The following is a 27001-nucleotide window of genomic DNA, read 5'->3' as shown; positions in this document are numbered from 1 at the left end:
AAGCAGAGCTTGCTATCGAAGTTGACAGCCTCCTGTGTTTTTGTTTTGGCAGAAACTGAATTTCAGTCCTAGGACAGCTTCAGCACACTTGATCCTAGCTCTTCTCTCTCACTGCTCCCCTCGTGTGTGGCAGAAATCATATGCCCTGAAGTTTACCAGTCCCTTCATTTGAAAATCAGTTAGTGTATGTGATCCTCATGAGAATTTTACTTTTTATAAAAGCAATCGCAAAGACTAGGTTTTGCGAAACCAGCGTTTTATGTGTATATTAATTGCACTCACAATAAGCTTTGTCTTCTAAATATTTCATGTTTCAGATTAGCCCTGGAATCATGCCCTGGAGTAGTTTTGCTATTCCGCTTTTATTTTTGGCTAAGGTAAAGTTGAGAACATTGTGATATTAGATGTAGTGAGTCCTTTTAGTTTCTTCTATGTCTGTTTTCCTTTAAGCCAGAACCAGCAGACTGATACCAGTTTGTGAGCACCTGGCATCTCCCAGGCCTTTCCTGGGTCTTCCCTCCGCTGTCTTGTGGACAGGGCAGTCATTGGTGGAAGATGAACTTGAGAATCTGTGTGTGGAATTAAGTAAATGTCATAGCTCTCTTCTGTGACAAACTGAATGACATTAAGCCCAGTAAATTGTAACAGCAGACTTTGCACATACAAAGCATTGAACACCAGGAAGGTAACCAGGCTGCGATGCTTCTGGTCCTGCACAAGACCTCCGGTATCACAGCGCATTTAACATACTGGCAGCATTGAGCGTTTGAAAATGTTGTGTATGTACCATGTCCGTGATTTTCGAGGGCCTGGATAAACACCTCTGGTTATCGCAATCTTTATCAATGGGAGCTTAAGGTTAGTACTGGGGCAGACTGTGTTTTAAAGAATTAAGGTGTCTCGAGTATGTTTCAGTTTTCCCATGAAGAAGAAACATGTCAGCTGTTCTTTCCTGGACTGTGGCTATCACAGTGCCCCACCACGGTCGGTCACATGTTTACTTCCCCTCCATTTAACCGGGCTGGGCTTGGGCCAGAGTACTTCGGTTGTCAAATGTCATATGAGGCTGAGGAACTGTCTTCTGCTTCATCATTAGCTTATGGAAACACTGTTTTCCAAAGCATACTCTCCTTTATCATTTGTGTTTATATAAAATAATGGAATGGTTATTTTAACTGTGCAGTTTCCTATGTTTGGTTATTTAATTGCAGAAAGATAATGGTTTTATTTTGCTAAAATCTGTGCTAGGAATTGTGCAAAATCTTTGTGAAATGCCCAGTTTACTAGCTTAAGTTATAGATCTTTGTATAGAAAAGAAAAAGCCTATTGCTACAAGGAGCATTGTCTTTATCGATGCAAAAAGCTTGAAACTTATTGGCCGTGTAGTAGGTAAAAATGCATCAGAATGTGACGAAAATTGAGAAAAGCATTGAAGTTTTAAAATCTGCTCTGCAGTTTTCTTCAACTCCCTTGCAAGATACTTAATTTGAATAAAAGACAGAATAAAGTGTTCCCACTGAGGAAAGTGGCAGGAGGACTGTTTAGACTGTGTTCTGAATCTAAGCAGTCCTGCCACACTCGTCTGTGATGTGGTGGTGTCCATGGTGTCACTTTTACAGAACTTTAAGAATGCCTCTGTGAATAAAATACATTTTATTCATAGTATTTCTGTTTTGAGTTTTGAGGTGTGTAAAACATGTTAATGGTTTCTTTCCCTTACAGAATTTGCTTGTTCTTTTTTTTTTTTTTTTAAATGCCTACAAGACTCTGAAGCACATTAATCGCTTAAAAAGGAAAGAAAAAAAAAAAGGGCCAGGCGTGATGGCTCACGCCTGTAATCCCAGCGCTTTGGGAGGCCGAGGCGGGCGGATTGCTTGAGGCTCGGAACTCGAGACCCAGGGAACCAGCCTGGGCAACCTGGTGAAATCCCATCTCTACGGAAAACACACAAATTAGCTGGGCATGATGGCTGCACACCTGTAGTCCCGGCTACTCCAGAGGCTGAAGAGAATCGCTTGAGCCTGGGAGGCGGACCTTGCAGTGAGTGGAGATCACGCCCCTGATGTCAAGCCTTGACAGAGTTGGGACCCTGTCTGAAAAACAGCAACGTTCATAACGTATGGGTGAACTGCCCGGCTGCTCTGTCTAGAGTAGAATAAATCTAATTATGTTTTTGCCTTTTATTAGCATTGAAATTTTCTTAATTATCCCTTTGTTTTCATTACATTGTAGCAATATATTGCCGCTTAGAGTCTGGAACAAGTAGGCTTCTCTGGATCAGGTTCTTACTGGATGGCTAAAACTTAGAATGATTTTTCCCTTCCTTGGATGTGACTTATAGAACTTTGCCTTTTGAGGTGATGTGCTGCATTTGATAGCGGACACAGGAATGCCCGAAGAATTCACTTACAGGGCTAAAATATACGTGCTTTGTAGTGTTTCCCTCCTAGAATGAAAACGGTACCTCTCATTTGTGGGTCGATGATGCTATTTGCTGAAAACTTTTAAAATTTTATTTATTTTATTTTTTTCAGACGGAGTCTTGCTCTGTCGCCGAGGCTGGAGTGCAGTGGTGTGATCTTACTCTCTGCAAACTCCGCCTCCTGGCTTCACGCCATTCTCCTGCCTCAGCCTGCCGAGTACGTGGGACTACAGGTGCCCGCCAGCACGCCTGGCTAATTTTTTGTATTTTTGGTAAAGACGGGGGTTTCATCGTGTTAGCCAGGATGGTCTCGATCGCCTGACCTTGTGATCTGCCTGCCTCCTTCTCCCAAAGTTCTGGGATTACAAGCATAAGCCGCCGCCCCCGGCCAAATACATGTTTGTTTACTGCCTCAGTCCTCCGTTGGGTAGCCCTGTTCTTCGTCGGATATTCAGGGAGCCGGGGGCATCTTGAGTCTTGAAAGGTGTGCTCTGCGAGATGGGAATCTTCCGGCTGCTTATTTAGGGAATCCTGCCGGCTGTCATTTACTGGAGAGCGCAGTTTCCTGGCTGCCCTGGTCTTTGAGGGGAGGGAGACTGAGGGGTCATTTTCCCACCTGGACCAATGTGTTTATTAAACCTGGTTTGTGTATCATTTGGATCTTTTTATGAAGGAAAAGCTACATCTGTGACTTTCAGATGAGTGGAAGTCATGTTAAAAAAATATATATATATAAATATATATATATTGGCTACTATGGAGAAATTTTGTCCTTGTGACCTGTGAATACAGTCACAGGAGAGCAGAATGTTCACGGTGTGGGTGCTTACAGTGTACATGCAGAGTCACATTCTTCACTAGTATTACGTTAAAAAGTGACAAATAAGAGAGAAATATTTTGCTCATTACAACGTCGGTAAGAAGCTGGCAGCACTCTTGTTTTTGGAGGGGTGTGAAGGGAATATTGAGAAAGTGTCATCAACATTAGACTCGCCCACTCTGCAAATCCTGTGCCAGCTGGAGTGAGGACCCCGTGATGGAAAGATGCACCCCTCTTCCCGGAAGGAGTTGAATCTTTGTAGCGCTCAGGACGCATGGTTCATCTCTATATAAAGGCAGAGTGTGAAACGCCGTGGAGGCTGAGAGAAGCGATGTGGTTAGCAAGTATGAGTGAGACGTTTGGGGCTTGTTAGCACCTGGCGTGTGTGCAGCAAGCTTTGCTATCTGCACATGTGTGATCCTTAGAACACTGGCGTCTGGAGCCATGGGGGCTGTCGAGGGCCCCAGCTCCTGGCGGGCTGAGGAGTTCCCTGTTACCACCAGGATAACCGTGATTTTGAAGGCTGTCACTCAATCCCAAGTCCTGGAAGGGGGCTCCTTTCAGAGAGGAAAACACCCCTAGAGCCTCGGGCAGAATTCAGTGATTTTTCTTATAATGTTGCTTAGATTTCGCAACACATGAAACCAAGAACATATTTCAGAATGCTTATGGTTCTTTTGTAACCATGGAAACAAAATAAGTTGCAGTCGATGGACAGTTTGCGGAAGCTGAACTGCCTACATCGTGAGCACGGCGCTCTCCCTACCGCCCTGGGCCTTGCTCCGGTTTGCCGGGGAGGCTTTGCAGGGCCTCTTGGCTGGGATACCTCTCTCATGTCCCATGTTGCTACCCCTGGTCACAGCCATACTGTTGGGCACCTGCGCCGTGAGGTCACTGAGTGGACACGGAGCCGCGGGGCAGCAGTTGGTCAGGAGGTGGCATCCACATGGTCCGAAACAGGTTTCTGTTCATTAAGAATGATCATTGCAATAAAAACAGAGTGAAAGAAAACTCTACTGACCTGAGAATGCGTCCGCTGAGTTGCATAGGGAAGTGCAGTGAGGAAGGTGAGGGCTGAAAGGACATGAGGGAGGGAGAGGAAAGGAGAGAAGGGAAGCGAAAGGGGGAGGGCGGATGGGAGTGAAGAGGGAGATGGAGGAGGAAGAAGAGAGAGGGCGGTGGGCAGGAGCCTGGGAAATGTGTCCCAGAGCCGGTTCCTGACCGTCGTGGGTGCGTCAGAGCTGATCTTCCAGGAGAGGTGGCCTGGGAGGGCTGACCCTTAGGAAGTGAGGGCCAGGGGGAGCTGATTTTTTGGCCCTCAGCGGGGCTGTTGTTGACCTGAGATACAGTCGATAGTTTTCCTGAAGAGATCGTCTGCACAGCCACCGTTTGCTGCCAGGTTGGAGACAGAAGTGCTCCTCCCCATGGATTCTTTCTAGTTTGTGGATTTTTCCCAGTTTACCTGAGCAACTTGTCAGTGGAAATGTCGGGGATTACTAACATGTCTCCATCCTACAGAGCAGTCGACCAGCTTCCAATCCTGTAGTTGTTGGGGGCACCATTCCGGTCCTGTCAGTGCCGGCCCAGCGTGGAAGCCGCAGCCCGAGGCGCTGGGAAACCTGCGGGGCTCTCACTGCCAGGAAAGATGTCCTTAGGGCAGAGCCTGGCGAGGAGGGGGTGCTGCTGTTGCAGCAGTACATGGAATTTCAAGTGACAAATGAAACAAGCTTTTAATTATGACCAGAGCCCTATGCTCTGCGTTTCTTCAAATGGAAATGTTGTGCTGAAATGAAGTTGCTGTTAATCGGTTGCCTCATGCAAGACGCAAGACGGAGGGCTGGGAGCAAAGTAGAACGTGGATTTATCTACAAAGCTTCCTCCTCTCAGACTATCATCAGTTGGATGGTGCTACACAGGAATATGTGAGAATTCGTGTGAGAAAGGTGATGGGTGCAGACCTGTGTGACCGGCAGGTGTGGGGGGAGGTTTGAGAGAAGCTTTTGGCTGAAGTGATGTCAGATGCAGGTGCTGAAGTGTGATGTCTGTCTGGATGGAAGAGCACACACGCCTCTGGGCTGCGGGAAACAGATAAAGGAGGAGGTGGACAGACGTGAGTCGTGTCTTAGGAATGGTAGCAATTCAGGCAGACCCAGGATCAGGCTCCCACGGGGGAGGAGTGGATATCAGGATCCAGGGAGCGTGGGACGGGGGTCATGCCCAGGCCTCTGCGGGTCTTGCTCTTGTGTCAGCAGGGCCCTGTGCTTGCCCTCCTTAAAACTTTCCTGATCCATAAAACGGGCACGACAAAATCCACCTTGTGACACTGAAGCTTAAATGAGATGATGTACGTGGTGTCTTCCTTCCCTTCCTGACACATCCTAGACTCACAGCTATGGTAGCAGCGACAGACTGGATGGAATGCTGGAGCCGCTTTGCGCCTGGTGAAGCCACATGGATTTGTGCAGTGCTGGCGACTGTCTCTGAAAGCCTTTGGTCATGGTGGTGGCAGCCTGGAGTGGCTCTTGGCATCCTTGAGTCTGTGGAGTGCAAGGTTGACTGGAGCTCCGAGGCCATTGATACTATCCAGGGGTGAGCTGATGAGGCCCTAAAACATGGGGGGAAGGCCGAGAGGACTTGGCTGCCAGAAGCATTGTAGATTTCTGGCTTCGAGAACTGGCTGACTTATGGACATAGGAAGGTAAACCCAGATGGCTCCAAAATTGTAAGTCCAGAAGAAAGGTGGGAGGATACAATTGCTGACTAGGTCATGGTTGCCCTGTCCCTTTGTTTCTGGCCATCGTTTCTCCTCCCTCCCCCTGCCTTTGTGGGCTGGAGGGCCTGAGCCTGCACAGCGGTCTATTTCATGATGACAATGGCCGATTATTACCCTGCAGTAAGAAGTCTCTCCATTTTATTTGGCAGCAGTAGTTAAATAAATTTAAGGAGTGATGGTGTAGTAGTATTTGTTTTGTTTGTGCTTTTTTTTTTTTTTTTTTTAGTGTCATTTAACTGAATGTTATTTCCAATTTCACTGATTGAGAGGCCAAAACATGCTTTGATTTGTTATTTTGTGTTTGAGCTAGTTTATTGCCTCACAGGAATGCCAAGTATTCTGTTGTCACACATCATTAAGTATCTCAAATTGTGTTACTATAATACTTAGCTGAATTACCTCCCTTATTTTGGCTTTTAAAAATCTAAAATCTGTGTGAAACACAGGATGGTGCATCTCCATTGAGGATTGTTGAGAAGTGTGACTTTTGCTGGCATGCTTGAGAATCAGTGACATTATTTTATAGAAACACTTTGTAACTGACAGCAAAGCTAGAAGCTCCTGTAAAGGGCAGAGTAGGCAACGTGTTATGCTTTGAGGGCCACAGAAGTCTCTGCATATATTTCTTTTGTGAAAACTTCAACGTGTAAAAATCCCTGGCCAAGGCTCGGTCGGGGATCATGGTTTGCAGACCCTTAACAGCAGCTTAGCTGAAAGCTGGTCTCCCATGCGGTGAGCAGGAGCCTACCTCATGGCTTCAGCCAGGAAGATGCTGCCCTGATGCTGGAATTTACTTCAAACAAACTTGAAAGCTCTGGCACCGCTGCTCATTTCCATACTGTTGCAGGCTATCTAAAATACGGAGGATGCCGTGGCGTTTTGATTTTGTTACTCCTCTTGAACGGCTCTGAGATGGCTCATCGCGAGTTAGACATTTGCAGAAATGATCAAGCAGAGCTGCAGTCATCTTGCAGATCAAGTGAAGTTTTTTCTGAAAACTCGTTACAGGCTTAAATTTCTGATCCCATTCCATCCACTGATCTTGTATGATTGGTTTCTTTTTGTAACCCATTTGGGTCTATGAAGCGTCTCCCCACCGTGGTAGAAATTTAGCTCTGATTTTGTGCATGAGTCGGTATCCTCACTCTTCATCTGCGAGCAGAAAGCGCTGCAGGTCCTGTGTGGTTTCCATCCCCTCCCTGCACGCGGATGGATTGGGAGGTATTTGTGGTGTGTGAACTTGCTACCCCCAGAGCCTTCTGCTTCATTCCCTGGACCGCTTTCCTCCCTCCTCCCTCCTGACTCACTCCCCTGGACCACACTTCTCCCTCCTGGTTCACTCCCTGGGCCGAGCTCCACCCACCTCCCTCCTGGTTCACTCCCTGGGCCGAACTCCACCCTCCTCCCTCCTGGTTCACTCCCCTGAGCCCCCACGCCTCCCTCATAGTTCACTCCCCAGAGCCCCCACTCCTCTCTACTCTCCTGGGCCACATTCCTCCCTCCTGGTTCACTCCCCTGGGTCCCGAATCCTCCCTCTTGGGGGCTTGGTAGTTTCTGATGTGCTTGTGCCAGCACGATAAGGCTGAGTGGCAGCTCCAGGGCTGCGGCTGCTCACGCAGCTGTGGCATGAGTGCAGAGAACTGCGGGGATGCAGCTGCCCTTGCTGTGATGCTTCGAGTGTCATAGTCGATATGGGAAACTGGGTGGGATGTGGATGTCCCAGGAAGGGACAGGAGCCTCCCCTCAGCCTCTGTCAAACAGTTCTCAGCCAGGCGTGGTGGCTCACGCCTGTAATCCCAGCACTTTGGGAGGCCGGGGCGGGCAGATCCCCTGAGGTCAGGAGTTGGAGACCAGCTTGGCCAATGTGGTAATTTTTGACGCATTAAGGATTAAGGAAAATGACTCACACTAGTTTGCCTTGCTTTTTAATTGATAATTGGTGTACCCCAGTAGTCTGAACTTGTTAAGCAACCATTCTTACCGAAAGACTAATCTTTAAAAGTCTCTTCCTCTTGACACGTCTTTGGCTGCTGTAATCAAATGCAATGTAATCAGCACTGGTTAATGGCTTTCCTTGCTTGGCTAACAATTGCTCCTCAAAAACTTTGATTTCTTGTTATTTTCATTTATAATTATGTTTTAAGCCTTCTAAATTTTCTAGCTTTCCTGCGAGTTGGGAATAACTGTGATGGGTGCTTAGTTTGGGATGTTGACGTACACTCTATGCCCAGCTACTATGCCATTGTGTGAACACTGATTTCTCACTTTCTCATGAAGACTGATTTCACCTAGTTTGGTAAATTCTATTAATTTTAAGGAAGGGGGTGGAATGCAACTGCTGTTAGGAGGCTTTTCTAAGGATCGAGGAAATGTTGCCATGATTATTACCATTACAGAAGGCACATAAAAATGCGTGCTGCCTTCAGTCATGATGAATATGTAAGTCCGCATCTGTGACTGCAGAAAACGGCAGCCCCAAATCCTAAAATCGTGTGGATGCACCAAGCCCATCTGCAGGGCACTGTGGAGCAGCCTGCATTAGCCGAAGTTAGCCCACAAGCCCTGAGGGATGGTGTCTGAGTTATGATAAGGCTCTGACTTGGGATTAAACAGGCCTCCAAATAGTGTGATATTCTAAACAAAAACATGATACTGCCCAGGGAGCCCAGTGGGCACCTGTAGGCAGTGTAGGTGAGAAAAGGTTCCAAAGAAGATTCCTGCAGCTCAGCTAGGAGGATTCTGTAAGGCAGTAGACACATCAATGTTCACATAGGAGTGTTGAGCTATATTCATTCCTTTTAAGCAGCCAGGCTTGTGTGTGTTTTTAGGGGCACTCACATGGCGCCCTTTCCACCCTCACTGCTGGTTGTGCCTGTTTGATGTTGCGGACTTCTGTGTTAAGTGTGTCCACTCTCCAAATGTATCTCTGTCTCTAGAATATTTTAGAGTAGACCATTTATTGTTTAAACGCTTGTTTTTAGTGAGGAAGAAATCTTTAAAATGGGCCATACCGACCCTGCTATAAATGTTGAACAATGGCACGTGTAATGTTTAACACGTAGTGTTTAAAGTAGAAGACAGTTTAATTTAGAAATCCTGTTGGAATGCCAACTTAAATTACGACCATCTGTACACATATGGAAAAGAATGAGAGTGAAGGTACAGAATTGGAATTTTGTCTATTTTGTAGAGATTCTGTAATGTATCAGGTACAAGTCTCACTTCATGATTTAAATGCATGAAGCTGAAATTAGAAAACTTGACAAAAACATGCCTTTGAATAGTGAGCCTTTATCCTCCTTGAAATAGTGACTCATTCACTAAAACGTCCACCTGCAACTTTGTCAAATACATTTGTTGCATTAGTCCTCAAGTGAGCTCAGTTTTCCAGACAGGCAGATTATTACTGTTTAAAGTTTGTCCTGATGATGTTGGTGAACAGGGAAAATCCTTTGACGTGGATCCTCTGTGTGTGTTACACATCAGACGCGGCCTGCCCAACCCTCTGCCTGTAACTGGGAACCTTGACTGTCAGGATCATTGTAGAGAACCTTGAGGAAAGCAAAACAAGCCTCTGGAGTAGCAAAAGATGTAGCTGATTTCATGCAATAAAACTTACACATTTTTCTTTAAAATGCTTCCTTCGGAACGTCAGCTTGCTGACTATCTTAGAATCGCTGTAGTCCGCTGACAGCAGTCGTGGGAACAGGTGCATGGCCTGGCTGATGCAGGAGGGTCTCAGAGTGGAGCCACACTCCTGACACTGAAGGAGGGGCTGGAGCCATCACGCTCGTGACTCGTGCAGATGGCCTTGGCTGACCTCCAGAAGAGAAAACGTCAGTATCCAAGGAGGAAAAAGTCTATTAATTTCATGAGTGTTTGCCTTCGCAATGGCTAATACCCTGAGTTTGTGGCACCTGCTGTCTCTGGAATGAGGAGTCTTCCCTTCCTGGCAGACAAGCTCTAGATGGGAACAGGAGCTGTGATTGCTGGATTGAAGAGATTTCCTTCTTGGGGAGGTGGCCTTCGAGCCTGACATGAAGGAAGCTGTGACTGGCGGGAAAGGGCCTTGGAGACAGTGTATTTACCAGGAGGGTCGGTGACTGAGAACCATCCTGTTCCGAGTGTTGCCATTCTGGTTCTAGAGTAAACTTGGGGAGAAACAACAGCCAAAAGCCCCGAGGAATATTCTGTGATGTTGATCACGTTTGGTAGATTTGTTGCTGAGGCTCTGAAATGAGAAGCCCGGGAGGTGCAGGTCTATCAGGCCATGCGACGTGAGACAGCTGCTGCTTCAGGGGTTGGAGTCCCCGTGCCAGAGGCTCAGTCCTGCAGAGACTTCTGCACAGTGGGCAACTGATGCCTCCGGTTGATTGTGAGTCCCCCAGATGAATACCCATGAAAGGTACCGTGTCAGCAAAGAGTCAAACTCTGTGAAGCATTTGGAGATTTATTCTGAGCCAAATGAGTTACCATGGCCCTTGATACTGCCCTCAGGAGATCCTAAGAACGTATTCCCAAGGTGGTCAGAGCCCAGCCTGGTTTTATAGCTTTTAGGGAGGCATAAGACAATCAATCAAATAAATGTAAGATGTACATGGGTTTGGTCTGGAAAGGTGGGACAACTGGAAGCAGGGGTGTCCAGGTCATAGGTAGATTCGAAAATTTCCTGATTGACAGTTGGTTAAGAGAGTTGTCAGATAAGGGGTTGTGGAGACCAAGGCTTTGTCATGTGGAGGAAATCCTCCAGGTAGCTTTGGAGAGAATAGATTGTAAATGTTTCCCATCAGACTAAGCGTCTAAGTTCTGTCTAATTCCAGAAGGGAGGTGGGGTGATGAGGCAAGTCCGACCCCCCAGCGATCATGGCCTGGACTAGTTTTTCAGATTAGCTTTGGAATGCCCTTGTCAAAAGCAGGGGCTGTTCAGATGGGCAAAGGGGCTTCGAATTCTAATGTTTTTAAAACCAGAAAGTGATTGTGTTTTTTTCTGTGGATGACAGCCAGTGTAGTAATTAATATTTTATTAGCAGATTAATTTGGAAGTCAATGTGTTTTCAAGTATGTTAATTATTAAGTCATCAACAAACAGAGAAGGGCTTACTTTGAAACCAGCCTGAGACTCAAGAGGCTCATCAAAGAAAACGATGGACTTGGGAGAACTGATTCACGTGTTTACTGTGCCAAGTTTCAGGCATTATGAGAAGTCTGTGCTGATACATTGTGACTTGAGAACTTAAATCTTGATGGACTCTTAAGAGTGAGGCTTTTCTTTTCTTTTCTTTTTAAATGGTCAGTGTTTCTGTCTCCTGTGTTTTGTCTTCCAGCCGCTGAGCACTTTAGCTTTGTGTTCACGTGGCCTTGTTCTCCGAACCACCTGCTTTGTGGCTCCTCTGTCCTGCCCACCTTGATCGCGTCTTCCCTGCCCCGTGGGTTTTATCTCGAGGACTGTTCTCCGCTGTGGGGAGGGGGGAGGATCAGTGGACACTGGCTTTACCGACTCATTTTCTGTGTAGCTCCCAGTTTCTCAAAATCTTAATTGTCTTGGATTCCCTGTGAAACTGGGAGTCAGGCCTTGGGCGCAGTGCTGGGTGGCCTTGGGCGCAGTACTGGGGCAGGAGGGAGAGATGAGAACAGGAAGGATGGGTTTGTCAGGGGAAGGAACCCCTTGCCAAATTCCTGTGTCTGTTTTAGGTTAAAGATGAATGGCCGGATGGTGGATGTCTCACCTGCTGTGGCTGGACCTCGCTGTGCTGAACCCTGAGCAGGGGCCCCAGCAGCTGCCTCCTGCCAGGCCGGGGCCACAGGGCTGGGCTTCTGCCTCTGGGAGGGCTCGTGCCAAGGTGCAAGGGTCTGCACCGCTCGTGTGTGACCTGAGGGGCATGTGGGAAGCTTTTCTGTGCTCCTCACCTGGGAGAAGTTGAGCTCATCTGGGCTAGAGCCTCTGGGGAGGTAGGAAGGCAGAGGCCTGGAATTCCTGCTTTCCCCAGACAGCAAGAAAGCTCAGCGTTGCACCTGCTCTGAGATGCCCTCAGCAGCCATATATAGTTGATTTTAACATGACGGAAGGTGCCAATTAACCCGGCTCTGTGGAGAGCTTTGAGGAGTCCAGGCCCTGGGCCCCGGGCTTTTTAATATGTTCCTTCCTGAACAAAAAACAACAAAAGATCCCTGTGGCTGATGTCGACTGCGTGGGGTAGGACATGCCGAGCTTGGGTGGGGCTTGCCCCTGAGTTTCCTTGGTGCTCCTCCCAGCCCCCACGGACACCAGCCTCTCCAGGCCGAGGCTTGTCCTGTTTAGACCCTCGTTGGTGGGGTCTGTGGTCCTGGATCGAGGGCCCAAGCACTTCTTTCCTATTATTATAAATGATTCACCAGAGATGCACGGCTGTGCCCAAACATCTCACGAGCATGAGATACAGCCAGTGTCGCCGCCGCAAGCTCATAATTCTAGTGGAAAGAGGAAATTTTACTTTTAATGTGCTCGTGTGACTCAGATGCAAATATTCAATTCCCATTAAACTTTCAAGACCTTGAGATCCTCTGAGATTCCTTGGAAAGCCGTTCCTTGGCCCCACGACTAACTCTCCTGTGGAAGGAGGCTGGGGTGGTCCGCGGGGTCTGGGATCCTGCTGCGTTCTCCAGGATTCCTTAGGTTTCATCATTAGTCCCAGCTCTTCAGCAGGTGGAGCTGATTGACTCTGACATTTCCATTATGTTGTTCTTGTGTTGCCTCAGTTAACTTAGAATAACCAGTATTTACCAGAAATAATTGATGGCGAGATGGGAATTATTGGTGATTCCCTGACATAGGCAGCCTGTATAGATAAGCGTGTTACACGGTGTCTAATTTCTGAGATGTTGGTCCACACCTTCTCAGGAACACACTTTCAGGGGTAGATTCCTGTGCAGGAGAAGCTGCTTTTCCCCGAGACGCGGTGGCGGCTCCTGCACTGGCATGGCAGGGTGGCTGTGTGACTGGGCAGGGCTGGACATGCTCCTGCGCTGGGCGCCCACCTCCGCCCTACATCTGTGTCGAGGGTGCCTGCCTTTGTTCCCCCAGGTCGAACTCATAGAATTGTATACCTTCCTGACACATTCCTGCATAGAGATGATTAGATCTGGGGGCTGAATCTCAATCGGACATGCATGTAGGTAAATTATTGACGTGAATGACTTGGGTCCTCCACCTTCAGGGTCAGGAGGCACGAGGTGGGTTTGGAGACAGCTGCCTGGCCTCAGGAAGTTTCTCTCAGAGCCTGTTTCTTTCTCTAGCAAAGTAAATGATGCCTTCCTCACCGGGCTTAACACATGCTCAGTACTCAGATACTGTCTGATCTTTGTTATAGTTAGTATTTGGGGAACAGCGTGGCTGGTAAGAAAATGTGTTATCTTTACAATTTATACAATGTCATACAAGGCAAGCGTGAAACGGGGACACTACCTTAATCTGAAGATGCTGGTGCTTAGTCTTCTCCTCAAGCATTTTGTTGTCATTCTGGCGTGTGTCAGCCAAGTCATATGACGGTACCGCGTGCGTGATGCCAGCTCAGTTACCTTGGAATGGGGAACCTGAGGCTGCCAGGGAGCATCCCTCCTGCCTCCAGTCCTCGGGGGTTTCTCTCTCTCTCTCCTTCCCTCTGTCCCTCCCTATCCCCCAATCCTCCTCACCACTCCTGCTCCCCTCCCTACCCTCCTCACTTACTCTACAACAGAGGTCCAGACTTTGACAAATCCCAGCTGGGCCTATTTATCGCTTGGCTGGGAAAGCAGAGGGAAAGGGGCCCAGTTACTACAAAAATAGAGAATTGAAATAGAATGTGAGCTACTTTTGCGTCTTGTTTTTTATTTTAATCTGAATATAAAAGGCAAGTGTCAAACAAAATCGGTGCTAACTGCACCACTCAGCTCCGAGTCTGCTTTGTCGGGGCTCCATGGGTTCCCACGCCCTGGCCTTCTCCATGAGCGTCTGGACACGCCGTGGCTGTGAAAGGAGCATTCAGTTATGGTCCTTTGAATGTTCCAGAGTCATGTTTAATAAAAATCTTCACGTTTACCCACAGCCAAGTCTTGATTTAATAACAGGTACTTCAGGTCTCTGGGTGGGGCTGAGCCTCTGTTTTAGAAGCAGCTGCACCATCTGAGGGGCAGGTCCGTATGGGCTGGCAGGCGGCCTGGTCCTTGGAGCACAGGGTGTACCTGACTCAGTCCTGGCAGTGGGGGGCCTTGCAGTTCTAGGATGTAGTGATGCAACCTGTGGCATAAATAAAAAGCCTCATGTGCCCCCATGAGAAGCTGGGGCTTCCCCTCAGTAGTGTGGTGTGCTGTGTTTGTGATCGTGCAGATGTAAAAGGGTGAGGGAGATGTCTAAAAACCAGGCTCCCAAAGACAGCCCTTCATGTCTGGTGCTTTCATGTGTATATGCACACGTGTTTGACGCGTGTACACCTTCACACGTTCACCTCTTTCATGCATGTACACCTGTTCCTGTGTTCATACACCTGTTTCGCGCATGCGCCTGTTTCGCCTGTGTATGTGCCTGCGCGTTCACCCTGTATTGCGTCATACGTTGTATTTTACATATTGGGTATTTTCAGTTTGTATCGTGAGCTTGTAACGACGTCGTGAAGAAAAGAGGGGGCCCTGGCAGCCTTTGGCTCTGAGAAACGTGATGTCACGGGAACAGATGAGACAGCCCGGGTGAGGCCGGCAGAGGCCATCGTGGCCTTGGGAGTCCGTGCACATCCACTGTCTGTCGCTGTGTGACAAGTGACCCCAAAACCTAGGGGCTTAAGGCAACATACACGTACGACTGTACAGCTTTTTCAGGTTGGAAATTCAGGGCAGCCCTGCTGAGCGGCTCTGGCCCAGTCCCCCGGGTCACTGTGAAGATGCTGTCCAGGGCTGCAGCCATCTGTAGGCTCAGCTGGGCTGGAAGTTCTGCTCCAGGATGCCGTGCTGACGTGTCTGCGGGCAGAGGCCTGGTCGTCCACACCTGGCCACTCCCCGGGGCTGCCAAGTGCATTCCTGCCCAGGGCCGCTCCTTTCCCCAGAGACGTAGCAGTGCTGGTCTTATGCCCAGCGTCAAGGTGGCCAGGTCAGGAGCAAAGACTTGTTTCCCCTACTCGGCGGCTACTCCTGCAGGGCTGGGAGACAGTGGAGGTCGCGCAGGAAGGTGTTCGCTGAAGACTGTGCTCTGTGACTTGACGGGTGTTCCTCCCAGGAGGGTGAAATGGAGACTGGACGCCGGAAGCAGCATCCTGCGTGACCCCATGTGTAGTGGGGTCACAGCAGAGCTAAGTCCTTCCTTTACAGATACTTTTCAGAGTCTACCCGCCTTTAGATTCTCTGATTAACGTGTCTGAGGAGGGTCCCAGGAGTCTGCCACCTGCCAGGCCAAGGAGGTTCCCTGCATGTGGCTCTCCCCTGACACCTTGAGAAACGTGACTCGAGAGAATCACCGAAGTTTCCTAAATGAGTCACCTGCTTTCTCTTCTCTTTGCTTTCATGCCCCCCCAGGGTAGGTCAGTCCTGTCCGCCACAGCGATACCTGCATGCTGGAGTTCCAAGGAGATTGGGGGTGTGTCGGGTCCCCCAGGGAGATTCGGTGACTGAGGATGCTGTCATAGCAGCCAACATGTCCTTATTGTTTTCACTTTTAATGAAGTTCAGTTACTAGGTTTTCTGAGGCACAATGATGTCCTTGTGAAAAATTGGTGATCAGGGAAGCAAGCAAGTGTGGGAAAATGATCCTGCCCTTAAATCTAAAAAACGATGAAACAGCAAACAGCCCTGAAGAGCCCATGAACCTCCTCATGGGGCGGTGAGGAGACACCTCAGTAATGGCTTAAAAAAAAAAGTGATAATACTGAAGAAAAGGTAAACTAAATTTTGGGTCTCCTATGGGTAAAGAGATTGTGGTTTACATTTTGGATGTATGCGTTTATATACTTATTTATTTTTCTTTGTTGGATTTAGAATTAGTTGAAATAATTGTGTTTTTTTAATTTAAAAAATTGGGGTATACGAAGTCTAATCCCTTTGTGATATTTCTGTACTGTGAGACTCCACATACAAAAGTGAAGCCCAGACTGTCTGTTTCTAATGAGCCAGAGAGAGGTGGTCATCTCCTACAGGCCGGTCTGGTCTCCAGGCATCTGGCCATCCTCCCAGTCTTGGGCACACCTGCATCACTGGTGCTTCCTGCCAGACTGTGACTCTGCCCAGGTTTCAGGAGCACCCGGAACTGTTTTCCTAGGGGCTCCTGCTTTGTCCTGGCTCCTGGAAGCACAGGCTTTTGACGAAGGACTCTCCCCACTGCCAGGTAAATTGGTGATTGCCCCACAGTCTGTATTTGTCACATGGGGCACAGAGAGTCTGGGCGTGCTGTCCTGGCCCTGGAGCCAGCTCTAGGACTGCCCGGCGGCATTGCCTCCACCCCTCATCTGGGAACAGGGCGGTGGGGAGGAGAAGGGAAGCAGGGTCTTGACCCTTCTGCGTCTCGAGAACACGGGAACACATCGTCCCATTGCCTCACACCATTCACAGCCCAAGCTTGTGTGAAGTATTATTTTATAACCTCCCCTGACAATGATGTATTTTATATAAGCAGCACATAAAGTGGTAATTTAATACCCTATCGAGCAGGATTAAACAATAAGGAGCAGATATCACTGTAGAAAAGTTACTTTATCCGGGAAACATTTATCTACTGCAGGTGGATGTGAATCATGGCTTCCTCCTCGGTGGCTCCTGATGAGCCTGTGAAATTCTGTCCTGTTCACCACTGTTAGTTATAAGCTACACCTTTCCTTCTATGACGTTACTTACAAGCTCTACCTTTCCTTCTATGATGTTTATTTCTTGCCTGTTCAGCACTGTTAGTTACAAGCTATACCTTTTCTTCTGTGATGTATATTTCTTGAAGGCATGGACTAAATCCTAATTCCACAGTATTCGATGCACATACTCAAGAGATACTTGTTTGAATGAATGGATTAATAGAAAATAGAAATGGTGACTTCACTTTATTTCATTATGTCAAACTTTGTCTACACGGAAAATTTTATGGTCCTTTGGAAAAACAGGGCCTCTGTGCAGGGTTGTTAGAGATTGTGAGAATGCCGCAAATGGCTCTGTGGCTCTAGGCTCACAAAGGGCTTGAGGGACTTGGTGGCGCACCTGTGTTGAAAACTGAGTTCTGCAAATCCATTGGAGTGACCTGCCAGCACCAGCACACACAGCCCTCCTTCCCAGTTGATTTCTGCACAGAGGCTTCTTCTGAATGCCCCAGGTGAACGTGGGTTCAGCCAGCACTGCTGGGCTTCCACAGCAAGCCAGGGTGCTGCAGGGACGAGAGAGAAGAGGGGCAGGACCAGGATCTTCCTGGGCCCCAGTGCCCGTGTGGGGACGCTGCCTGGCCTGGCTTTTCTGGGGGAGGTCAGGGAAATGATGGCATGGAGGGACTGTTGGTATGAGTCGCTTGCTCAAACATAGATCCCAGGTCTGTGTGGGAGGCAAATAGAAATTTATGTGGGTATCATCAGTAACATAGCAAACATGGGCTTCTTCACTAGGGTGGCTGACCCTCTTGCTCATCTGCTGAGCAAAGGCCCGGCCCGGCCCGGCCCGGCCTGGCCTTCTACGCCTCCACAGTGAGCTTTTCTCAAGCTCTGTCCACTCCATGGAGATGGCCGGAGCCAGGGCAGATATGGGGTGTTTTCCACTTTTTATTTATTTTTTCTTTTTTGAGATGGAGTCTTGCTCTGTCGCCCAGGCTGGAGTGCAGTGGTGTGATCTCGGCTCAGTGCAAGCTCCACCTCCCAGGTTCACGCCATTCTCCTGCCTCAGTCTCTCGAGTAGCTGGGGCCACAGGTGTCCGCCAACACACCAGGCTAATTTTTTGCGTTTTTAGTAGAGTCAGGGCTTCACCGTGTTAGCCAGGATGGTCTCAATCTCCTGACCTCGTGATCCACCAGCCTCGGCCTCCCAAAGTGCTGGGATTACAGGCGTGAGCCACTGCACCCGGCCAGGTATTTGTCAGTTTTTGAAAGCTACATTTAAAGAATGAAATAGACCGAACAGAATTACTTCCTTTTGAATATTTAATACTCAGTCTACCAGAACACTTAAATATAGTTAATGTATTCAAATAATAAGAAAGAACTTTCCCTCTGTTCCAAAGAAAAAGTATAAACAACCTTTTACTTGTCAGGGATTTCACTATGTTTCTAAAAAGCCAGCAAGCACTTTTCCTGAAATAGACCCATCTCTTCCTCTGCATAGACCCTATGAACATTTTAGCTACATTTCTGCTGTATCTTAATGTGATAGATTGTAGAAAATTCCTTGCTACTGGAACTTCACGATGCTTTCCTTTGAAACATCAAATAGAAAGTATGGATAGTAAATCTCAGACTAGTTGCAATTATCAGTCTTGGTAGAGCTGCAACCCACAGCCTCTGTCAATTACAACAGAGTGTGTCTCCCCAGCAACCCGGATTAGATTGCGGACCAAGCCAGGCTCACCCAGGATTCAGTGCAACGTCTTTCAAAGCTGTAGTCACTGCCCCTGGAGGAGACTTGAGAATTCCTCCCTTTGATGCCTGTGCATGGCTGTTCTCAGATCACAGCAGCTGCAGCAGCATCTCAGAGGATGCCAGCAGGGGTGTCCTGGGTAGTGACACCACGGTAGGGGCCTGCAGTGTCTGAATGAAATGGGCCGTGAAAGTGAGCACCCTAGAGGAGTCCACAGCCACGTTTCAAAGGTGCAGTGGCCCGAGGTGAACCCCAGAGCACTGAGGAGCCTGGAGTTGACCTGTCACGACTTCATTGAGAGAGCTGACTGAATTCCGTACCTGTGCGGGCAAAATATGGCTGTTTGCGCTTGGCCCCTTCTCAGTCCAGGGCTAGGGAGGTTGTCTGCACAGCTAGTGGGAGCTTAACTTTGTGCACACTCGGGGTTGGGTCCCACTCCTTTCTGTGAGCCCAGGGAAGATAGACATGCCGAGCTCTCCTGGAAGAGGGCCCTGACGAGCGGAAGCTGAGCTTCAAGATGGTCGGCCTTGTGGTGTGCGTGGCGGGTTCGGAGTCGGTGTGTGCTGAGTGGGGGCCCGGCTGCTGCTGTCGCTATTGGGCTCAGCAGACGCTGCGGGGGACGTGGCTCCTGTTGTACTTGGTGGTTTTCTCCTCACAGGAGTGGGTTTCCCTGCTGTGAAGGTGTCGGGGCTGTGACAGGCAGCCTGGCAGGAGGAAGACGCTCGTGGGGTTGTGCCCCGAAGCCCCCTTCCTCTTGAGGAGCATGAAGGGGGTTTGGGACCCTGCTTCCGGCTGCGCTCCCTTGCTAGGTTCTTGGCCTCGGGGGCCAGGAGAAGCTGAGTACAGGCCTGAAACCTGGACCCCTTCCACAGCCTCCGTGGCGTTTGTGGTGTTATGCAGGACGAGGCCCTTGGAACTCCAAGCCCTACCCTGGCATGCCCGCCCACTGGGGCGTCTTGGGCACCTGCTGTGTGCTAGGCTCCGTGGTGGGGTGGGCGGTAGCAAGGGCTGTGGGGTAGAGTGGACACGGTACGCGGATGATGAGAAGCGTCAGGGAGGCAGTGAGAGCACAGCTGAGACCTGCAAGGAGGGGACTGGCTGTGGGTGTTGGGGCTCAGGGAGCTGCCTCTACCCAGAGCCACAGTGGCCAGTGAGGGCAGAGCAGGGGACCGAGGCCCAGGGAAGCCGTGTGTATGGTTCGCATCAGGTGTGCAGGTCTGCTGGGCTGTGCGGCCCTTCTCAGTCCTGGCTGGGCCTGGGGTCCCAGAGGGAACGGAGGGTCTTTGCATCTCCCTTCTCTTGCTTCCCTGCTGCTTCCTGGTCAACGGATGCTTCTTTTTTTTTTTTTTTGTTTTTTTTTTTTTTGTTTTTTTTTTTTTTGAGACGGAGTCATGCTCTGTCGCCCAGGCTGGAGTGCAGTGGCCGGATCTCAGCTCACTGCAAGCTCCGCCTCCCGGGTACACGCCATTCTCCTGCCTCAGCCTCCCAAGTAGCTGGGACTACAGGCACCCGCCACTTCGCCCGGCTAGTTTTTTTTTTGTATTTTTTAGTAGAGACAGGGTTTCACCGTGTTAGCCAGGATGGTCTCGATCTCCTGACCTCATGATCCGCCCGTCTCGGCTTCTTTATTGCAACTCTGGCAGTTATTCTGCATATTAAGAGGAGTTTCACAAAATCATAGGGGGAGAGGCGGACTAGGGATTCATTTTTTTTTCTCCCCCTGATTTTACACGGAGCCTTCTACTACCCCTTAGTGTGGAGGCAGAGTGCAGATGCTCTACAGTTCTCTGTCCAGGAAGAGAAGAGCTGATGGGAAGTCACAGATCTGATCATTGCAATAGCACTGACATTTTTAAGTGGGAGAATGCTGATGTCTATAATAATCAGAGTAAAACTTCAGTAGCTTCAACATAAAGATTCTGAGATGATCTTAGAGCCATTTCGTCCCTAGATCCTTCTGCAGTGTGGAGTGTGACATCTCTACCAGCCTCTGGTCAGTGGCCGCCTGGGGGTAACTGAATGCTTGAAGTGTAAATGAGAACTTCTAATTTTATTTAATTTTAGTCAAATTTAAATAGCTATATGGCCCGGGCACCGTGGCTCATGCGTGTATTCCCAGCAGTTTGGGAGGTCGAGGCGGGTGGATCATGTGAGGTCAGGTGTTCAAGACCAGCCTGGCCAACAAGGTGAAATCCCATCTGTACTTAAAAATATAAATAAAATAGTCAGGCGCGGTGACAGGCGCCTGTAATTCCAGCTACTCGGGAGGCCGAGGCAGAAGAATCACTTGAACTCGAGAGGCAGAGGTTGCAGCAAGCCGAGATCGAGCCACTGCACTCCAGCCTGGGTGACAGAGGGAGACTCTGTCTTAAGAAAAAAAAAAGATTTTAAAAAACCCTACATGCCCCTAGTTGCCTCTGTAGGAGACGGCATGGTTCCAGAAGGTAGACTTTGTGTTGAGGACTCTGCAGCGTCAGGCTGGAGACAGTCTCCCTTCCTAGCAGCGTGGGCCCCTGGGCTGTTCTTCTACCAGAAGGGATGGTGGCGTCTCTGGGAGGTATCTGTAGACTCAGATCTGTGTGGATTAGTGACTTGTGTTACTCACAGATACTTAATTTTATGGGTAAATAAATACCTGGACTGGCTGCAACTTCAGGGCGAGATTCGGGAGTAGGGAGTGAAAAGTGACGACGGAACCCTGGGCTTGTCCTGCTGCCCCCAGGACCCGGTCGGGGTGCCTTCTCGTCTGAAGTCCCAGCACGTGGTCAGGGTACCCCTTGCCTCAAGCCCCCAGGAAGTGATCGGGGCACCAATCCCCTCTGAAGCCCCAGCACCTGGTCGGGGCACCCCTCCCTTCTGAATCCCCCAGCCACCTGGTCGGGGAGCCCCTCCCTTCTGAATCCCCCAGTACCTGGTCGGGGCGCCCCTCCCTTCTTAAGCCCCCAGACCCTCCTGGCCTGCGGTGCTGCTTCTCCAAATGCTGTCCTTGGCTGTTTTCCAGGAGTCACCTGCACCAGAGCAGGCTGCGTGTGTCATTTCTTGTCGGATCTGGGGTGACGGTGAAGCTCATTTATCTTGTCTTCCTCCTCACGTGCCGTATCTCACCTGTTGACTGTCTGAGTTTGTGTGAGTGCGTGTTGTGCGTTCTCAGGCTGTACTCGGTGCTTAGGTGACAAGAACGTCTTAGAGCAACGGACTGTCTGCTCCAAAGGACGCTGGGCATGAATCGAGACACAGTTTACTTGTGGGGTTTAAATTTCCTGGGTGTTGGAGGCAATTAAGGGGAAACAAGGTCTAAAAAAGCCCCTGCAGATGAGGAAGGCAATAATGAAAAAAATTACTCTATACACACTTAGCAGATGATTGACTTTGTAGGTGAATTTTGCATTTCGGGAACTACTAAAGCTACTGTTTGTAGGGATTCCTTGATGAGCTTCTTGTTTTCTGTCTAGAAAGTAAAGTGGATCGGTTTTGCCTTTAATGCTGACTGACTAGAATCTACTTCCTTTTCCCCCCATTCACGTTAGGGTGGGGATTGGACTGGAAGAGCTGTAGGATCTCTTTATTTCTGATCTTAAATGAATTTTTTCTTCAATGCCCGGTTCTTTGGTTTGGGAAATGTGCTCAATTTGTACCGTGCTTTAAATGTACACAATGGTCGAAATTGCTACTTTTCTTTAAAGTTAGATATAACATCTTAAGTAAAATGTCATCTATAAATCAGGCACAGTCTGGGGCCTGGAGACCCCTCTTGTCACTTCCTTCCAGCTGTGTCTTCTTCCCTGGCCACATTGCCCCTGGCCACATCTCCTCCCCAAACCACGCCGTGTCATCCGCCCACCACCTCACCTCTGGTCACAACACCTCCCTCCCGGCCACATCACCTGTGGCCTCACTGCCTGCCTCCCTCCTTCCTGGTGGCCTCCGTGGCTCCCACTGTCTGCCCTCCCGAGGGTCTGTTCAAGGCTCCTTCCCCGTTTTCCACTCCTGAGTGGGTCTCGGGGCCTAGATGTTTCACAGGATGCAACTTTCTTCCCTTCCAGCCGTGGGTCTCTGAGCGACAACTCCAGAGAGGGCACTAAGCTCTCCTTACCTACCTGGGGGGCCCTGAGCCCTGACCACCGACCACCAGGGCTTTTCTGCAGTGTGTGGGGCAGACTCATGCATGAATTGGACTAAAAAGATGCTTCCAGGAATCCTTGTTTTAAGTGCACTGGAGCAGAGATGGGGAGAGGGGACCACCTGGTTTGCTCAGAATTTGGTCCTGATCACAGCCAACATAAGCACCTCCTAAATGAAGCATTCCACACACTGATTTTACACATGACGGTTGAGATGGCTGGAAAGGCTTCACACAATGAGTGAGTTTGAGCTGCATTTGAAGGAAGAACAGGTCCCTGTAGGTGGAAATGAAAGGTAAGCGTGACCCAAGCCATCAGCAGCAGCGGGGGTGGGGTGGTGCAGACTCCCCATGGATGGTGGGCATGGCTGAAATGCAGGAGAGGGCAGGGGTGCGAAGGAACGGCAGGGCGGCAGTTAAATCCCCCTGCAGAGAGGGGACGTGACTGAGATATTATCACATGTATACAACTGAGAGATGATTTGAGGAGGATTTCTGGGAGCCTGTGGGAAGAGCACGTGGTCATCATCAGTTCTCGGGATCTCTTTTTATGAAGTGAAAATAGTCTTGCCTCTGCCTATCTTGTGAGCTGTTGTGACGATCAAATCAGATAATCTTCAGCGAGCCTTGTAAATGCTAAAGCTTATGACAGACTGTTCCAGCCCCCTTGTCTCTATCCTCCTTTCCTCCTGAGTAACGTGAACCCTGCTGGGTACCTCACTATCTGCCTGGTTTCCTCCTCCATAACGTGAGCCTTGAGTACTTGCTGGGTACCTCGCTGTGCACCTTCCTTAGTAACGTGAGCCCTGAGTATTTGCTGGGTACCTCGCTACCTGCCGTACAGCTGGCTGTAGAATTGTCAAACGCACTTGGCTGGCACATAAGCAGAAGTGCTCGCTGGGCCTTGGGAGGGCTTTCTGACATGTGGGTGCCTTCTGTTCCCTGTTAGGCTGGAGCTGCAGGAGCCCCCCTAGACCAGATAGAGGACCAAGGCTGTGGCCTCGGGGTGGGGGCTGGGAGAGCTCCCTGGGTTTATTGTGTGGGTGAGAGCAAACTTCAGTCCCGCTGTGGCATTGGGATTCAGGGTTCCTTCTGGAATGTTCTGAGTGAGAAACAGGAAGTGTGCACAGGTGCGTCTTCTGTGGATTTTATGGTTATCTCTTGGGAGAGCACTGGTGCCTCTGAACTATGAACCTGCAGAACCACTTCTTCCACTAACGGCCGCCTTTATATAAAGAATGACTTACAAAAGATGCCACTTCAGATGGAGGTATTTGCAGGTGTGGCCTGAAAAATGAACAAAATGACTTTCATCTCAAGGAAAGTACCTTACATTTTTCCCAATGATAGACATTTGAGCTTTCCAGTGAATATTAAAACATAAAAATCTTGTGTCCACCACTTTCTCATGTGACCAATGGTGATACTGATGTGGGGTTTTTTTTTTTTGTTTTTTTTTGTTTTGTTTTGTTTTGTTTTGTTTTTTGGACATATAATGAAATGTGGAAGCCGCTCATAACTCTGAACCAGTATTTTCTAACCAATGTGTGATTACAAAATCGTGTGCTGGTAAAAGCCATTCAAGTGCAAGACGGACCAGTCGACTTAGAAGGAATTGGGGCAGAAAGGCCCGTCGACCAGAGCACAGACTCTGTGTTGCAGACAGCCTGTACGGAAGTGCCACTTGTTACATTTGGCAGCAGAGAATACCTAAAATGATCTGAAAACACAATGAAAATACTGCTTCCTAATTGTATATCAGTATGGGGTCGGACTTTCTTCATAAACTTCAGCCATGGCTCTGCAGCCCACTGAACGCAGATGCAGGCATGAGAATCCTGCTGTCTGAGGTGCAGAGATGTTAGGTGTTTTCACAGTAGCACAAACTGTTGCCACGCTGCTGCTTATTTTGGAAAATGGTTTCTTCTTTAAGACTGTGTTAAGATGTAATGACTTTATCCTTGTAAAAGAAACTAAATTATGTTCTTTTTTTTTTTTTTTTTTTTTTTTTTGAGACGGAGTCTTGCTCTGCCACGCAGGCCGGAGTGCGGTGGTGTGACCTCAGCTCACTTCAACCTCTGCCTCCTGAGTTCAAGCGATTCTCCTGCCTCAGCCTCCCTAGTAGCTGGTACTACAGGTGTTCAGCACCATGCCAGGCTAATTTTTGTATTTTAGTAGAGACGGTGTTTCACCATGTTGGCCAGGCCGGTCTCGAACTCCTGACCTCAAGTGATCCACCTGTCTCTGCCTCCCAAAGTGCTGGGATTACAGGCATGAGCAGCCACCACTCCCGGCCTGATGAGAAAGCTTTTTTGTGCTCTTTAATAAAGTGCAAAGGGTTCCTGAGACCCAAAAGTTTGAAAACCACTGGCTTAAACCGACAAAATTGTCCATGATTCTTCAGTGTATCTTCTAATCTGTTGATGGAGAGAGGACAGCAAGGGTTGCTTTACTTTTTTCCTTTCACAACTCAATGGTGCTGGGACAACTGGGGTATCCACATAGAAAAGGATGGACTGGACCCTTCCTCACCCTACACGCAAAGCTCAACATGGTTCCAATGTAAGGAGCTGACTGAGACCCATTCTGTCAGTCTGCTGGGTACCATAACGGACACCACAGACCGTGCGACTTAGACAATAGCATCTTATTTCCTTTTTTCTGGAGACTGGAAGCCTGGGATCAAGGTGCGGGCAGGGTTGGATTCTCTGGGGCCTCACCCCATGCTGTGTAGACAGCTTCTTCTCTGTGTCCTCACAGGTTTCTCTTACGTGTATGCAGCACTGAGGACTGTGTCTAAATTCTCTTAAAAGAACACCAGTCATACTGGATCAGGCCCTACTTTTAAGATCTTATGGGACCTAAATTGCCAAGTTAAAGGCCCTGTATGTAAATACAGTGACATTTTGGGTTTCCGGGGTTGTGACTTTAACATGGAATCTTGGGGGAGGGGGACAGTTCAGCTCATAACACCTTTAGGGGAGAATCCTGGAGAAACTGTTAGGTTGGATTAGGCAATGTTTCCTTGGCTGAGACGTCTAAAGCTATAACAAGCAACTGAAGGGAAAAAGACGGTATCAAAATTAAAAACGTTCAATTCAGAGGATACTATTAAAGTAAAATGACAACCCACAGAACAGGATACATTATCACGATAAGGACCTGATATCAAGAATATAGTCAAAAACTCTTAATAAAAATCCAATTTAAAAATGGACAAAGGATTTGAATAGACACTCTCCAAAGAAAGACATATAAATGCCTTAAAAAGCACATGAGATGTTTAGCAGAATTCGTCATCTTAGAAATGGAAATCAAAACCACCGTGAAATAACACTTCACAACCACCGTGATGGGTGGGTAAAACCCCAGTATTGGACAGTGACATGTTGGTGAATTGGGGAAAACTGAAATCTTGATATATTGCTAGTGGGAGGGGAAGTAAAATGGTGCAGTTGATTTGGAAAAGTCCGACAGTTCCTCAGAAAAGCATGAAATCACCGTACGACCCAGCAATTTCACTCCTAGCCATATGCTCAAGAAAACTGAAAACATTTTTCCAAAAAGTATGTCATGCCTGAATCTTCACAGCAGCATTATTCATAGTAGTAGAAACAGTCCAGGTGTCTGTCAACCGGTCACTCACTGAGATTCCACTCACCTTAGACGTGAAAGATGTCAGCACCGAAGGTCACACCAAAGGTCATGCACTGTACGATTCTCCTCACAACAGGTGTCCAGAATGTGCAAATCCAGAGAAAAGGAAGTTGGCTGGTGATTGCCAGGCGCTGGTAGAAGGAAGGAGCCAGGTGCTGACTCTTAATGGGTTCAAGGTTTCTTTGGCCTGTGGTGAAAAAGTCCCGGAATTACATACTAGTGGTTGATGTGCAGCTTTTAGAATACGCTAAAAAGACTGAATTGTATTCTTTAATATTGGGGCTTTTGTGCTTTGTAAATTGCTTTTCAATTTAAAAAGGAATTCAAGAAGTTATTTGGTGTTGATATGATAGTATCCAAAACAAGTTACTATGTAACTCACGTCCCCAGCGTTAAACTTCATTTTCTGAGGATCTTGAAGTGTTTGAGGCTAGGAGACACAACGATCCTATACTGTATGTTACACCCCATCTTACTGATTTCTATCTCACATAACCATATTCAGGAAAAACCGACATGTAAATGTGAGCTGAATGCTATGCAGAGGCACATTCCTCTTACCCGGATGATCTTTAGTGGTACAGTAAGAGATGAGATCATAGCAACGTTAGTTTAGTTAGTTTAATTTCCATGGCAACAGGAATTTGGCACATGGGATGAGTTAGATCTCCCTGC

General features: G+C 48.4%; 1 protein-coding gene and 1 long non-coding RNA gene across 8 annotated transcripts in view; one reads left to right on the top strand and one right to left on the bottom strand.

The window, feature by feature from the left end:
- LOC139361330 (uncharacterized) overlaps positions 1-27001 on the top strand; it is an 88783-nt gene that overhangs the window by 23197 nt on the left and 38585 nt on the right. The window lies entirely within an intron of this gene.
- Positions 17033-27001, bottom strand: part of LOC139361328 (disco-interacting protein 2 homolog C-like) — a 142692-nt gene continuing 132723 nt past the window's right edge. For 4 of the 7 annotated variants that reach the window (XM_071089950.1, XM_071089949.1, XM_071089947.1 and 1 more), the window contains one exon: positions 25873-26513. In XM_071089950.1, coding sequence (XP_070946051.1) covers positions 26332-26513 — 182 coding nt within the window. In that variant the 3' untranslated portion in view covers positions 25873-26331. Of the gene's footprint in view, positions 18066-23701; positions 23957-25872; positions 26514-27001 lie in introns of those variants that run through there. The other 3 variants (XM_071089944.1, XM_071089946.1, XM_071089945.1) reach the window with 3 other exon arrangements.

Source organism: Macaca nemestrina, unplaced genomic scaffold (genome assembly GCF_043159975.1).
Source record: "Macaca nemestrina isolate mMacNem1 unplaced genomic scaffold, mMacNem.hap1 Scaffold_43, whole genome shotgun sequence".
In the NCBI taxonomy this organism is placed as follows: Eukaryota; Metazoa; Chordata; class Mammalia; order Primates; family Cercopithecidae; genus Macaca; species Macaca nemestrina.
This window is presented reverse-complemented; position numbering and strand designations above follow the sequence as displayed.